This window comes from Podarcis erhardii (genome assembly GCF_964252035.2).
Source record: "Podarcis erhardii genome assembly, chromosome: 1".
Classification (NCBI taxonomy): domain Eukaryota; kingdom Metazoa; phylum Chordata; class Lepidosauria; order Squamata; family Lacertidae; genus Podarcis; species Podarcis erhardii.
In genome coordinates this window covers 97,895,957-97,910,993 of record NC_138497.1, presented here as the reverse complement: position 1 = coordinate 97,910,993, position 15,037 = coordinate 97,895,957, and the positions used below count along the sequence as shown (strand labels likewise).

Genomic DNA, 15,037 nt, shown 5'->3' with positions numbered 1-15,037 from the left:
CGCTGCCAATACTATCAGCACCACCAAATAAGCTTTCCCTAGGCAAAGGATTGGCTTTTTAACCAGTTTGCCTATACTGAGACGTGTTCTGCTTCAGTAGTGAATTCTGTTCTGTCTTCCTCAGTCAATGCATACTTTGAGCAGAACACAATTTTGTTGTTATTTGAGAACCCATTTATTTTAAACTGCTGATGAATGACTTCTAAACTGTAGCCATGCTTTACTGAAAGGAAATTCCAGGAAGAAAGATTCATCATCTTAAATAACATGTAAAAATGTAAGAAGAGGCACGTTAGATCAAACCAGGGATCCATCTAGTCCAGAATCCTAATTTAAGCTGGTGTCAGCCAGACGCATTCAGGCTAATAACTATTGATATACCTATCATTCACAAATAAAATATTTATTTTGAGTTTAATCAATATAAAGTCTGCAATGTAAGAACAATGTAAGAATTTCTATATACCGTATTTTTCGCACCATAACACTCACTTTTTTCCGCCTAGAAAGTAATGGGAAATGTCTGTGCGTGTTATGGAGCGAATGCCTACGGATGGCGGGGGGATCTGCTGCAGTCAGCAGAGGATCCATGGTTCCCCTTCCTTCCCTCCTCCGTGGCTCGCTTTGAAACAGCAAAGCGGGAGAAGAGCCGCTGAGTGGGGAGGAGAGAGGGACAGAGAGCCTGCTTCTGCAAAGGAGCAAAGCGGGAGAGGAGAGGAGCCGCTTACACGAGTCCGGAGCTGTTTTTTTCAGTGAGCCAGGGAGGAGGGAGAGAACAGCTCGCTAAATAGCAGCAAATTTTTTCGCAAGCAGGCTCTCTGTCCCTTCTCCTCCCCACTCAGCTGGCTAAATAGTAGCAAAGTTTTTCAGCGAGCCGGGAGGAGGGAGCTGTTTTTTTCAGCGAGCTGGGGAGGAGGGAGAGAATAGCTCGCTAAATAGCAGCAAATTTTTTCGCAAGCAGGCTCTCTGTCCCTTCTCCTCCCCACTCAGCGGGCTAAATAGTAGCAAAGTTTTTCAGCGAGCCGGGAGGAGGGAGCTGTTTTTTTCAGCGAGCTGGGGAGGAGGGAGAGAATAGCTCGCTAAATAGCAGCAAATTTTTTCGCAAGCAGGCTCTCTGTCCCTTCTCCTCCCCACTCAGCGGGCTAAATAGCAGCAAAGTTTTTCAGCGAGCTGGGGAAGAGGGAGAGAAGCAGAGCCTTTAAAGGAGCAAAGCGGAAGAGGATAGGAGCCTTCTCTTATACCCCTCTTCTGCATTATTAACAGCATCCTTCTCCACCCACCCCACGCGTGCACCTTGTCCCTTGAGTGCTTTTCCTTCCCTCCCCACTTAAAACGTGGTTACAAAGCACGGATCCACATGGATCCTCAGGATTTTTGCACTGGGTCACCCCAAATTCACCATCAGATCACATAGCATGTCCATGGCTACAGCTTGCACCAAAAAAATCACACACCCACTGTTGCCTGGGGCCGCAGTGGTGCAAAAACGTGGTTACAAAGCACGGATCCACATGGATCCTCAAGATTTTTGCATTGGGCTACCCCAAATTCACCGTCAGATCACATGTCTGTGGCCACAGCATGAACCACAAAAATCATACATCCACTGTTTCGTTTAGAATATTTTTTTTCTTGTTTTCCTCCTCTAAAAACTATGTGCGTGTTATGGTCGGGTGCGTGTTATGGTGCGAAAAATACGGTACTTTTTTTTGTGTGTGTGTTTTAAATCTGCCCACCTCTTCATCTAAGAACGTAAAAGTTGGATGGTTAAAAAAAGCTTGGCTAACATAAAAGGTTGCATAAAAGGTTGGTTAGCATAAACCAATGTTCATTAGTTTCAAAAAGTTCCCTTAGCATAGGTATGGGCATCCTGTGTCTCTACAGATGTTGCTGGACTACAACTACCACCTCCAGCTATGAGCCATGCTGACTAAAGATGATCGGAGTTGTAGTCAAACAGCATCTGGAGGACCACAGGTTCCCTACCTCTGCTTTAGCACAATTTAGTAAGAAGCACCCCATGATTCAAACAGTAAAATGGTGATATCCTGCTATTATCTGCACATACCTCAAGACTAGTAACAGTCCTAAGACGGCTGTAAGTTAGATTAGGTCTTGTGCCAGTAGCTAAAGGACTAGAATTTACAAGTTCACAGTCTCTTTTCTAATCATTATAATTATAATTTCTGAACAGAGAATATAAAACAAAATAAATTGAAAGAGAGCAAATGAGCAGTGAACCTCCATATTTGAAGAATTTATACGAAACAGTGAATGAAACAGCTGTGTGTTAATATTCAGCTGGTGCCATGGACTTCAGGGATAGGATTCAACTAATGAGTCTTGTTAGTGGAAACCCTGCAAAAAGGGCTTCCACTTGTGCAACAGGACTTTCCCCTCGCCCTCCCTAAATGGTTCGGTATGTGTATGTTGGGAGAATTCCTGAAACAGTGTGCAGGTGGAGGATAGGGCAGATCAATCCATTTGGCAACGATTGCCTTACCCTGATGTTCAAATCTTCCTCAAGTCTTCAAATGATTTTAAGAATTTAATTTAATTTAATATTTTGCTTTGCATAGAAAATAAATAGTAAGTCACATATAACGTTGTGATGTGTATATCAGTATATGAGGTTCTCTGCCATTCTATAAATTGTGTTCTCCTTGATTTGCCTATTTTGCTGATGCATACCTTGTCGGATGCTGCTGCTTTTAGAGGGATATCTGTTCTCCTCCCTTTCCTCCTAAAAGTGTGTTAAGGCTGTTCCTGGGAACAGTAATTATAGATGTAAGCAAGTGTACAGATTGAGTGACGGCTGTGATAGTGAAAAAAATTGAGCAAGCAGGGTAGATAACATTTGAACTTAAGTGGGCATCATCTTCTTAAAATTAGGTTCCAGTATTTATTTTACTCCTTGCTCAAGCTAGTGTTGTATAGTGACCAATAGCAGCCCACTTTGAAACCATTTACAGAAGCCTACTGTAGATCTGTTAAAACTGTGTGAAAAGAACACACAGAGAAGCTGTGGAACAATGTGCCCACCACCGTCTGTTACAACCCAGCTTTCCTGCATTGAACAGGTGCTTCAGCTCTTTGTGCTCAATGCAGGAAGGTCTGGGGTGGAACAAACAAGAATGTGGATGATGGTGGCTGCCCCCACCCCTTACCTTTGCCATTTCCACTTTTGGAGTAATTCCTGAATAGGGCTTGAGTTTCAGTGTGCTGGATCACTGAATATTAAAACTATTAATAAACAATGCCAGTTCATATTTACTAGATTATCTTATAGGTGAATCAGTTATGATTAATAAAATAGTGCCTGCCACTTGAGAGAAGAGGCTTACCGATGATTTTCTGCAGCCTTGTGGTAGTGATTATGCAAACCAAGGGTTCGTATTTTAAAAATAAAATTAAAAAGAACGGGAGCAAACAGCCTTTCCTGCCAGCAAAATGTTGCAAAATATTTGTAAGCAAAAAATAAATTCACCTTCAGGTAAGCATTTTAGAGACCCCTGCTATGTGTGCAGTATTAAAAACATATGGCTTTAAAAAAAATTAAAATCCTGTTTTACTTCAGTCACATCATATCACAACTTAACAGGATAATGTTCAAATAGTACATTATTTAGACACTTTGGAGTACATTTTCAAAGGTTAGCATGGGGTTTTAGCCACAGGATTCCCATTAAGCTCAATGGGAGCTTTATAGCTAAAAACCCACACAGTGGCTTGAAAATGTACCTCTGACTGTGTTGAAGATAGATGTGGAGTACAAGTGGCGGAGGCAGGGGTAAGTAAGGGGTCGTGTGACTCTTACTATAGGACTACCATTATGTCTCACCCCTCCTTCACCCTGGCTTTTCTTACAAGTCATCCTCTGTGGTTTCTCTGCCTTTTATTCCCACCTTTTATTGGGGAGGAAATGTACTGAAATAAAATGTTTTGGTGCATGAGCAGCGACTGCCTTCTTTCATTTTGTCCTGTTACGTAGCTAGAGCCCTGTCCTATGATGCTATATCCTCTTTGTCTTCTTAAAAATGCCCTCTCCTTTCAACTCTTATCTTCTCCAGTCCACACATATTATCATTCCTGCCTCCTTAAAATTCTTACATTTGTTTTATTGTTTGAAGTTTACGTCTCTCTTACTCTGTGGCAGCCATTTTCAAATTGTGTTTACAGGAATCCTAGGGTTCCTCAGAAGTTTATCAGAGGTTTATCGGCTATTATATAAGCAATGAGAAATGAGCTTTCCTGAAATGTGAATGGCTTTTCAGCATTACCAAACTTCGCCTGTGTTGTAGTGTTGATAGCGTTCCAGCCTTCACTCTCTTTCCCTCTATGCACACGCTTGTAGAACTTTTGTTCTTCCTATACAGACAGTACACACATTTAACTTGCACAATTTCAGGGTGGAGATGCTCTCATTAGATCTTGCTCACAGTTTCAAGTGGGCAATGTGGAAATGCTCTCATAAGATGTTGTGGGAAGTCATATTGTCTCGTGAGAGTTCTATAAGTGTGTGCATAGAGAGATGTAATTTCAGCAGAAAACTGAAACTTAAGATAGCATCCATTTTAAGAGCAGTTGTAGGTTGCACTGTGTTAAGTAAAATACATTTGTTGTATACTTCAACTCATTTGTGGCAGCTAAAAGTCACTTAGTCTCAGAGCAAGGAAGTTGTAGCACAATTGACACATGCAGAGATAGAAAAGGCCTGTTCTCCCTAGAAGCAGGAAAGAACTTCCAGGGTGGGAATCTGGGAGAAGAAATGGAAGCTCTCATGTGAGAGCTGGGAAGGTCCATTTCCTTTTGGGTGAAATATGGGTTAAGATCTATCTCTGATAAAGGTCTCTGTGTTTTACTTCTCTCTCTCCCCCCCCCCCATTTTCTTTGTTTTCTCTCGCTCTTTCTTGCTTCTTTCTTCTCTATTTTTATTTAGATTAGTTTGATTTTTATTGTGTTCTATGCTGAAAACTTTCAGTAAAAATTCAGATTAAAAAAGAAAAGAACGGAAGGCCATCTCCAAATGTGGCATAAATATAATGGTTCCCAAACTTTTTTTTTACTTATAGACGACTTGAAAATTGCAGATAGTCTTGGTGGACCACTTAATGATTTTTCTCTGTGTTATAGCAATTGTAATTCCATAGAGTTCAAACTGTAATAAACACAAAACAAGGAGTAAAAGAAACAATAAAAATACAATTAAAAATCAATATGAATATCCAATGCAATGAACCATCGCCAATCACAAATCCACAAACACACCTGAATGAACCACAGTTTAGGAACCCCTGCTGTGCAACATCTGGAAAAGAATGCATAAAAATTCCAAGTATGTTTAAATGAGAGAAAAAGAATATCAAGGTTTATATACTATATACACTGGTGGAAATATGAAAATCCACATGATTTCTTCATTGGCGCACATCGTTTTTCAACTTTGAAAAGATGAGCTCTCTGGGAAATTCTCGTAAATGATCACAGAATAGTTCATTTTAAAATGGAAATGAAGGCACAGGTTAATGCAATTTTTTTTTCTTTTTCTTACAAACTTACTGGAATTTGAATAACACCATTATATAAGATACGTTACATACTCTGGGAAAAGATCACACTTGTTTGGTAATTGTAATCTGAATTGGAGGTATAAAGGCAAGGCATCTCAGCTGGAATTCCAGTAGTGCATTTCAGTGTGCAAGCTGCAGAGGGTATACAAGCTGCGACTAATTTAAATTTAATACAGAAGACCTAATTTAATAGAAACTGATCTGGAGGATCAATGGGATGCTTATACAATTACAAAGTTGTTCTTCAAGGTCTAGTTTGTTTACCAGATGAAAAAGTCTAGAAGAATAAAATGACTGGTACTACCTGTAATAGATAGGCCTCATCATCATCAATAATAATAATTAATTTTATTATATTAATAGGATTTCTTATCCATTCTTCACCATAAGGATTCAACGCATGTTGCAACAATATAAAAACACTACTAAATCAGTTGAAAACAATTTACAATCCAGAGAATAGGGATATAGAGGAGCATACATATGTATTTGGGTGGGCAGATAGATAGATAGATAGATAGATAGATAGATAGATAGATAGATAGATAGATTTCAAATGGAACTGAATCATATGGGAAAAGTGAAGGTGATAGTCAGATTAAAGGAACGTAGAGATTGAGTCAGTCCTGTAGTTCCTGTGGACAAACCTGACATAATAAGTTGGGACAGTGCTTTTTTTCTAGACAAATAGGTGCCGGTACTATTCATGAAGTTGTTACAGTAAGTGCCACACTTTTTAACAGCAAAAAAAGATGTGCCAGTACTGCATATCCTTGAGCATCCCCTGAAAAAAAGCACTGAGTTTGGACCCAAATGCTATGAAGAAAGCAGTGGAACATGTCCAATTGACGATTGCATAAATCACTTTTTTATTTCTTTTATTGATGTCATTGGATTGATCCAAAGAGCCACTTGTGTGGACAGAAGGCACATTGATGGAGAAGGTCTCCAATTTCCACCAGTGCCTGTCCACCTGAGCCTCTTATCCCATGTTGCTTTTTAGAATAGGTTTTTGGCTTCAGTGAAAATAACTATTCAAGAAAATCCCACTGCACAACCCTACATGCAATTCTTGGACCTGAGTTGGGCAGAACCAAAATGCAACTCTACTTATATTCACTTGTACATCAGTTATTTTCAATACGAGTGAAAAAGGGAAGTGAAATTTCAGAGAAAGTTATGTAAACAATTATTCTATAATAATATAATATAATATAATATAATATAATATAATATAATATAATATAATATAATAATAATAATATAAAACAATTTTGTTATGCATGCCTAAGACAATGTTTGGTCTTCATGCCTTTTACATTTCCCCTTCTTCGATTTTGCAGTTAGTCTCCTTGTTTTGTATCTATTGAAATATGCGATAATAATTTTTTATCTTAAACAAAGTTCCGAGAAGGCTACTGGAAGTGGCAGCAGTCTTTGCTGCTGCTAACTCAAGACGGAATATCAATTACTCAATCAAAATAAAATGATTGTTTAATTGATATTCCATCCTGAGTTGGCAGGAGCAAATACTTCAATCCAAGTATTCTGTTTTCATTAGACTTTGAGCACCATGACATTTTAAAAAATAAAATATTACTCATAGAATCTTAGACTCAAATTATTTATAAGTAGTTGTGCTCAGTCTGTTTTTGTGAATAAATACAAGAAAAACTATTATCATATCCTATACTTTGTTCTCCATGTTTCTGCAATTTGTATACCTCTTGGAATTCTAGAATTAGTCAATATGATAACTTAATTAATTGTGGATATACTTTCATTGTCTTATTCTCAATTGCTGAGTAATAGAAGATCTGTTGTATCATTTTAAAGATACAACTGCTGCCTAACAGGACACAGATAATTAAGCCCATAGAGATGGTTGCTCACCAAGCTGTCCAATTTTGTTGTGTGGTTAGATAGTGCAAATGAGGTTCTCCCCCCTCTCTCTCTGTAGCTCTCTCCTATTACCTCCCTGTTCTTGATTTACCTTATCAGTTGCCTGGATTTTCAGACCACTAATATAATGGTGACATCAAAATGACAACACTATCCTCATTACCCCAGAAATTTCCTTATTTATCCAGCCCTGCTTCTTCAGCTGCCTGTCTGATAAATTCAATATAGATTCTTCATTGCCATCTCAGACTCAACATGAGTCCTTGTCTTTGCCGTCTCTTACGTTCTCAGCACTGCACTCATCTGGGCACATATTCCTTCTGTATTTACATTTGCCTCCATCTCTTCTTCTCCTGCTCCTCCTTTCATTGCTTTCCATGTGCAAGGGTTTTGATGGTAAGTTTATTGGTGCTTGGACTTGCTTTTCTCTTGGTCGTTTGTGAAACACCACACACGGTTATTGGTACTGTGTAGATAACGTTTACAATAATATTTTCTCGTAGTGTATCTGCAACAAAACTTAGCTCAAGTGCAGATGTTTCTTCTGTATATAAAATTGTCTTCTGTGAATTATAACAAAAGGAAGACATTGAAGTAGAGTCCCTCATTATTTTCCTATCCTCTTTCAACTTTGCCCTTAAGACTTAGCTGTTTCTGGATTTAATTAGAAACATGAAACCTTCTGTCACCTCCCACCCTGTTGGTTTTCTCCTCATTTCTACCTTCCCCTCAGGCCTGCACAGTTACAGTTTTTATTCTTTCAGGACTCGTAGGAAATGCTTGCACAATACCAGATAGATATTCACATGTGACCATGGCACATGAGTCTTTTATGCTTTGGATGCACATACTTCACTTGGAAGGTCAGAGAGTTTTGCCACACCTAATTATTAATTGAACAGGTTAGAATGAGGCATATTAAATGAGGGAGAGAGTGTTTTTTTTCTTAACTGATCTAGTGTAGTTTTGTAAAGTTCCTTAATTTGAAACTTTATTTTATTCGTTTGACACAAAAAATTGACAATGTTCACATGACTCCATACTTTTGAAGTAAGTATTTATTTGCCAACACTTAAAAACTGATGCTGTAGTCAGTGAGGCATCATTCCCCCCCCCAACTGTTCTTCACTCCATTTGCAAGTTTACAAACCATAGTAGTAATTAACTATGGTCAAATTACATTTGTCAGATAAATGAACAAAGTAGAATTAGTGATGGATCATCCTTGCCTCTTTTATTGTGTTTGCTCACATTACTAATTTGCAAAATTCAATAATTCACAATGAACTTCCTGGTAATATGTGTGAATTAAAGATGTTCTTTTATACTACTATTCACAGGGGTGCCGTAGAGATTAATTGAGGGCAAATCTGTCATCAGCTACATGTACCACTTCTATTGCCTTTGGTTGTCTGAATGTCTCACTAAAGGAGAATTTATCCTTCATTTCGGAAGCACTTTGAAATTCTTCTATTTAAAAGGAAAGAAATATCAATAGGGTTTGGGGGGGGGGATAGAGAACAGATCCTGAAGCCTGTTTGTCTGTCTGCCGTGGACAAAACTTGGCCCAGTTCAGAAAACACTCATTCTAATACCCTCATCCATATATGACCACAATATTATTTTGCCACTGATTTGATATTTTAATTGATTTCTGTGACGGTTTTCTATACAGATTTGTTTTATAACGTGTTTAAGTTTTGAACAGATGGGTAAACATATAAGAAATCTTTTTTTTTTCTTTCCTTTTTAAAGGCAGTACGTTGTATGTGTTCTAAGGACTGTCTTGGCACATCATGGTCTATGAATAATACCAATTTGTGAGGATGATCCAAGTTCGAATGAGTGCTAATTGCATTCTGTTCTACTTTTCTTCCACCTGATCACTTTATTTAGTTCTTTCTGCACAACTTCCATTACCCTTCATTATATGTCCTATGGCAGCCTACAACCTTCTTCAATTCTGGTTTTATGTTTATTCTGCTTTGTTACTTATGGATATTACTAAAATGTTCTTTTGCAGACTTGAATGTACTAGTGCTATTGTAGGAGTTTGGGGGATGCCTATTGAACCAAAATCCTCAGGTTTCAGTAATTACATTTGTGAAAACAAAATAAAAAAATTCCTTCCAGTAGCACCTTAAAGACCAACTGAGTTAGTTCTAGGTATGAGCTTTCGTGTGCATGCACACTTCTTCAGATACATTTGTGAAACCATACACTGTGGACAAAACCCTAAGAAAGCCTAAATTTTACACCACCTCCAGGATCTTCACAGGATGGTCTGAAGGAACATCTCCTGCAGTGATGGGACTGTAGCTTAGTGGTAGAGCACATCCTTGGCATCTTTTCTTACAAGTATCCAGTAACAGGTGATATAAAAGACCTTCTCTTCTTTAAACACAGGAGACCCGCTGCAAGTCAGAGTAGACAATTTTGATTTAGATGGATAAATAGTCTGATCCAGTTTCTCTCAATAAAATTTGCCAAAAAAATCTAATGCTTTACTTTTTGTCCATACCCTATGTGCATGTCTGCCCAAATGAGCACAACATCTTACAGCATTTAAAGTAATATCTTTCTACATTGCTGAATCAGCATTATGGATAATCCAACCTCTACAGATGCTTTCAATAAAAATAACTACAACAAAGCCTACATTTAGTTTTCTGTTATAGCAACACTTCCTAATAGTTGGATTAGTTTTTCACACTGTCTCTAGAAATTGTTGTTTTGCCATAAGGTGGGATCTGATCTGTACATTCAACAAAGAGCAGTCTAGTTCGAGGCTACAATCGATCTCTGAAAAGACATTAAAGAAAATGAGTTTCTGAGGTGTTGTGGTTGTTTTTGTAATAGTGAGCAAAACTCACAATTTTCTGTTGTCAAAAACTTGTAACATGCAATACTGTTCTGAGAGTTAGTGCCATACACTTATTTAACTTGGTGTTTTACAAATGGGTTCTTGGCTTCAATCTAGAATATTGATTCAAGAGTTTCTAATAACCTAAAACAATTACTACCTGTTCTTTCTTGCAAATGCAATTTCAGATTAAAACAAATCTGGATGCATCATGCAATCACTAAAATCAAGACACATAGTTAAAAGCAGCCAGTTAAAATAGAGATAAGCACTGGTGTTTATTATTTGTACATGGATATCTGCATTGAAGGGGGTTAGACTATATCACGCTTGGGATCCTTTCCAACTCTACTGTTTTGTGATTCTATGACCTATGTTTCTGCTATCACTTGAATCAGGGATGAGAAACCCGTGGCCTTCTAGATATTGCTGAACTACATTTGCCATTACCCCTGATGACTAGCTAATTGAGAGTCCGACAATAGATAGAGATCCCAGTTTCTCAACCCTTGACTTCTATTAATGGAAATGTTATATTGCAGTAGAAGGCAGTAAAGGAAGCTTCATGTCTACATAAAATGATGTACAGATGTTAGTGGCTCCAAAACTGAAATTTGTGGGGCCAACAATGGGTTTGCAGCCAGGCTGTACTTACATGAAGGTATGATTCATGTAAATGCTATGCATACTTACATAATGGCACCAGCACTTTTTGGAGCTAATTCCATACCTCTGTTTGTCAGAACAGCTTTCGTTTGGATTTGCCAGCTCAAATAAATAATGTTTCACCAGCAGTGCTGGTGCCAGGCTATTTTGCACTCTAGGCAAGCCTAACTACTTGCACACGCACCCCCCCCCAAAAAAAAGAAAATTGGTAACTTCAATTTTCAAAAGCAAATGTCTGGCAGAAAAAAATGAAAAACACAAAACTTCAAACTGCTAAAATTATTGTAAATTGCAAGAATAAGTAACATAACCCTCATTGCACTTCAAAAATAATAAATTTCTTTATAAAATAAAAGCAAAATATTATCAGAACTTTATAAAAAAAACCTAATCTGTATAAAGCTGTGCCCCTCGGTCTGTACCCTTGGCGGCTGCTTGCTTGGCCTAATGATAGCATTAGCCATGTCAGTGTGACAGAAAGCTCAGCTAGGCCAGAGTTTGTAGGTGCAGTGCAGTGGAATTCCACCAGGGGGCTGGGCTGGGGCTTCTCTCTGATTAGCTGTGGGTACAGCTGGCCAAAGGCAGGTGGAGATAGCACTTTTGGAGGGAAAAAGGAAAGGCATTTGGAGGGTTTGGTTCTGGTCAGGAGGATAGCTCCTGAGCTTTGTGTGTAAAATCCACTCTTGAGGAAAACATGTAGAGATTGAAAGACAGTGACGGGTGTCTTTTAAGAGTATTCAGACAAGAGAAAATTAGGAAGCTGAACTGGAGACAGGAAAAGTGGAAGTGTGAGGAAACACTCTTACTTGGGCCTCATTTCAGTCAGAAGGGGAGTGAGTTTCTGAAAACAGCAGAATCCCCAACCAGTTAGGAGGGGTGTGGTGATCCCCTGGATCCTGTTATATTATTAGAGGAGCCTCAGGATTGTGATTTATAAAAGGCTTGGAAACTAACAGAAAGCACCACCTTGTTTAAGAACCAAAGTATTAAGCTGTGACACCAATAAGTTTAAGGAACTGAAGTGAAAAGAAGCTGTGCAGTTATCATCTTGTTTCAAAGCCTATAATGTCCACTGAATTTAATATAAATAAGTTTACTGAAATAATTTTATCTCCTGACACATCCTTAGTTTTACCAAAATAAACCCTTTCACTGTTTAACTCCTGTAAGTTTCCAAGAGTCAAAGTTTTCTTCATAAAAAAAAACCACAGTAGTTAAGAGGGGCTTTGCCTCAGTCAGCTACAAGCTTAATAAGGTTAAGCTGCTACCATGCTTGAACTGACTCTTGTTTTAATGTGCCTTTTAAGCCTCTACAATAGTATTAATGTGCTGTTGGAAAATCAGCATATAATTACGTTTTAATACAAGTTTGTGAAGCTACATGCAGAAGTATGCTCCATGGTATTTTATTTTATTTTATTTTATTTTATTTTATTTTATTTTATTTTATTTTATTTTATTTTATTTTATTTTATTTTATTTTATTTTATTTTATTTTATTTTATTTTATTTTATGGAGGGTATATTAGGGAAGAAAAAGATTTGGAATGAGAAAGGGCTCTGAATAAAGTCAAGATATAAAACACAAATGATTCCAATCTGCTGCTGAGAAATTGTTCTCCTGTCTGAACTGAAGATGATACTTGGTTTATTTTTGTTCACATTTGGTCAACAGATGGTGTAACTGTACTAGCTGCATTCGGGCGGATGAAAAGTATGCATATCGTAAATAATGATTATACTAAAAATAACAATTTCCACTGGACATCTGATTAGAATGAATTTCTTGCAATGGGAAGCAGGATAAATGTCAATTTAATGTAAAGCACTAAACAAATTCAAATGTTATCAAAAGTAGCTATATTTAATTCTGACTGGTATGATAGATGAGGCCTAAATTCCCAAAGAATATTGCATGCTGGAAATAAGCAGTGGAAGGCCATTACTTTAGTGTGCTACTTGTGAGCAGCAGAACTCTTCTGTCTCTAGAATAGAAAGGGTGATTGGTCTTACCTGAAGTGTAGATTTGATAGGTTCTGAGGACATGAATGGACCCTGGTCTGACCCAACATGTGATTCCAAGGTTTTTGTCACTTGAAAAAAACCTTCAAATTCTATTTCAAAGGAGGTTGTGACTAAACATTAGGAAAAACTTTCTGAAAGTAAGAGATGTTTGACAGTGGAAGATGGTGGACACTCCTTTAGTGGAGGTTTTTTAACAGATGTTGGACGGCCATCTGCCAGGGCTTATTTGGTTGTGATTCCTGCATTGCAGGGAGTTGGACCAGATGACCCTTGGGTTCCCTCTCAACTTTTTGATTCTGTTCTCTGTATTGGCAGCCAGAGTACAAGTAGAGTACTGAACAGAGTATCGGGTTTCAATCAGGAACCCTCAATTCAGTGCCTTGTTCAGCTCGCCAGTGCTTATTTGTGTTTATGGAGTCATAGTGAAAAAAACTTTGTTGTCCTAATGATAGATGGCACTGGCCCTGTATGATAGGGATACTCAGGAGTATTGAGCATTTAGGAGCATCGTTTTATGCTTTGCCACAAAAATGCCCCTGAAACTAGCAGAATCTTTTATAAATAATAATTTTGCATTAGTGGGTGGGGTGGAGGCATTTACCTAACCTCCTGGTGGGTGAGTTGCTGCTCAGTGGGTGGAAGAGGGGACAGGTGAGGCAGTGGGGAGGGCGGCATGTTGCATGTACACCAGCAGGATAGCCAGAGTGCAGCTGCATTTGCCTTGCCCCTGCCCCCCCCCGGTAGATAATAGTGATTCTTCACTAGGAGGTCAAGTGAGCACCTCTGCCCCACTACACCCTTCATATAACAGCTGCTATAATTACGGCTTTCTAATTTTTAATATGTTTCTCAACTTGAGCGAGGTGATTGGTTGTACAAAAGAACTACAGTGGTACCTCGGGTTAAGTACTTAATTCGTTCCGGAGATCCATTCTCAACCTGAAACTGTTCTTAACCTGAAGCACTACTTTAGCTAATGGGGCCTGCCGCCCTGCTGGAGCACGATTTCTGTTCTCATCCTGAAGCAAAGTTCTTAACCTGAGGTACTATTTCTATTAGCGGAGTCTGTAACCTGAAGTGTATGTAACCTGAAGCTTATGTAACCCGAGGTACCACTGTACATCCCACGGCTCATAACTTCAGGTGGAATCCGTCTGGTGTCCTTGCACTCATGATTGAGCTTTTGAAGAAGGGAGGATGGTTACTTTTTGACACTATTCCCTTCCCTCTGAGTAGCCCCATGCTGCTTCCCACCAGGTTCTTGAGGATCTCCCAATGGTCTGGAGCTGCTTTCCATTAGTGGGCACCACTGTTGGATAGGGGGTGAAGCATATTGATGATAAAAATAAAGAAAAATGCTGTATTTGTTTCATATTTTGCATGATATGTGCCTGCATATGTACATTCACAGACATGAAACAATATGTTCTTCCTTTGACTGAAAAACAGTACTTTAAATGATCCCTCTACAATGAGATTATTTATTACAAATTCTATCCCTTCTCCCCCACCCCTTGTCCACAGAATGGAAGAAACGGTGAGAAATCTACTGCAACGTCAAGGATCACCAGAGGCAAACAGTGAAAAACCTGTTACTGTAATAAAAGCTTATCAGGTAATACTGATATCAGTAAGCTCAATTGTCCGCTTATGGTAACTGATATAATAATTGGATAATATAATGTGTATGGTTGGAGGCAGATGATTTAGGCTTTGATACAAAGTTTCATCTTCAGATGTTTGTCAAAAATATATTTGAGGCAGAAAGTACCCTTTAAGAAGACTAGCCACAAAGTGTGTACTAAGTGAGAAAGAGGCAAGGTGTTGGCCACGGGAACCACAGAAGTGTATTAAAATACAGCCGAGGAAGAGGTGATTAAAAGTGACGCTTAGAACTGTTACCTCTCCGAAAGGCTGTTTCTCAGAGCTATCAGAAGTCATGATTTTTTGAGACTGCATGACAAGGAAAGGGAAAGGCAATTTTGACATGTGGAGAATAGAGAGAGAAAGA

At 38.5% G+C, this 15,037-nt stretch overlaps 1 protein-coding gene across 10 annotated transcripts in view; it reads left to right on the top strand.

Moving 5' to 3' along the window:
* The window catches only part of NCKAP5 (NCK associated protein 5), a 647,162-nt gene that overhangs the window by 422,554 nt on the left and 209,571 nt on the right, over positions 1 to 15,037 (top strand). For 7 of the 10 annotated variants that reach the window (XM_081870239.1, XM_081870235.1, XM_081870238.1 and 4 more), the window contains one exon: positions 14,551 to 14,641. The exons of 1 other annotated variant lie outside the window; for it this stretch is intronic. In XM_081870239.1, coding sequence (XP_081726365.1) covers positions 14,551 to 14,641 — 91 coding nt within the window. Of the gene's footprint in view, positions 1 to 11,620; positions 11,790 to 12,676; positions 12,716 to 14,550; positions 14,642 to 15,037 lie in introns of those variants that run through there. 2 more of the 10 variants (XM_081870242.1, XM_081870243.1) reach the window with 2 other exon arrangements.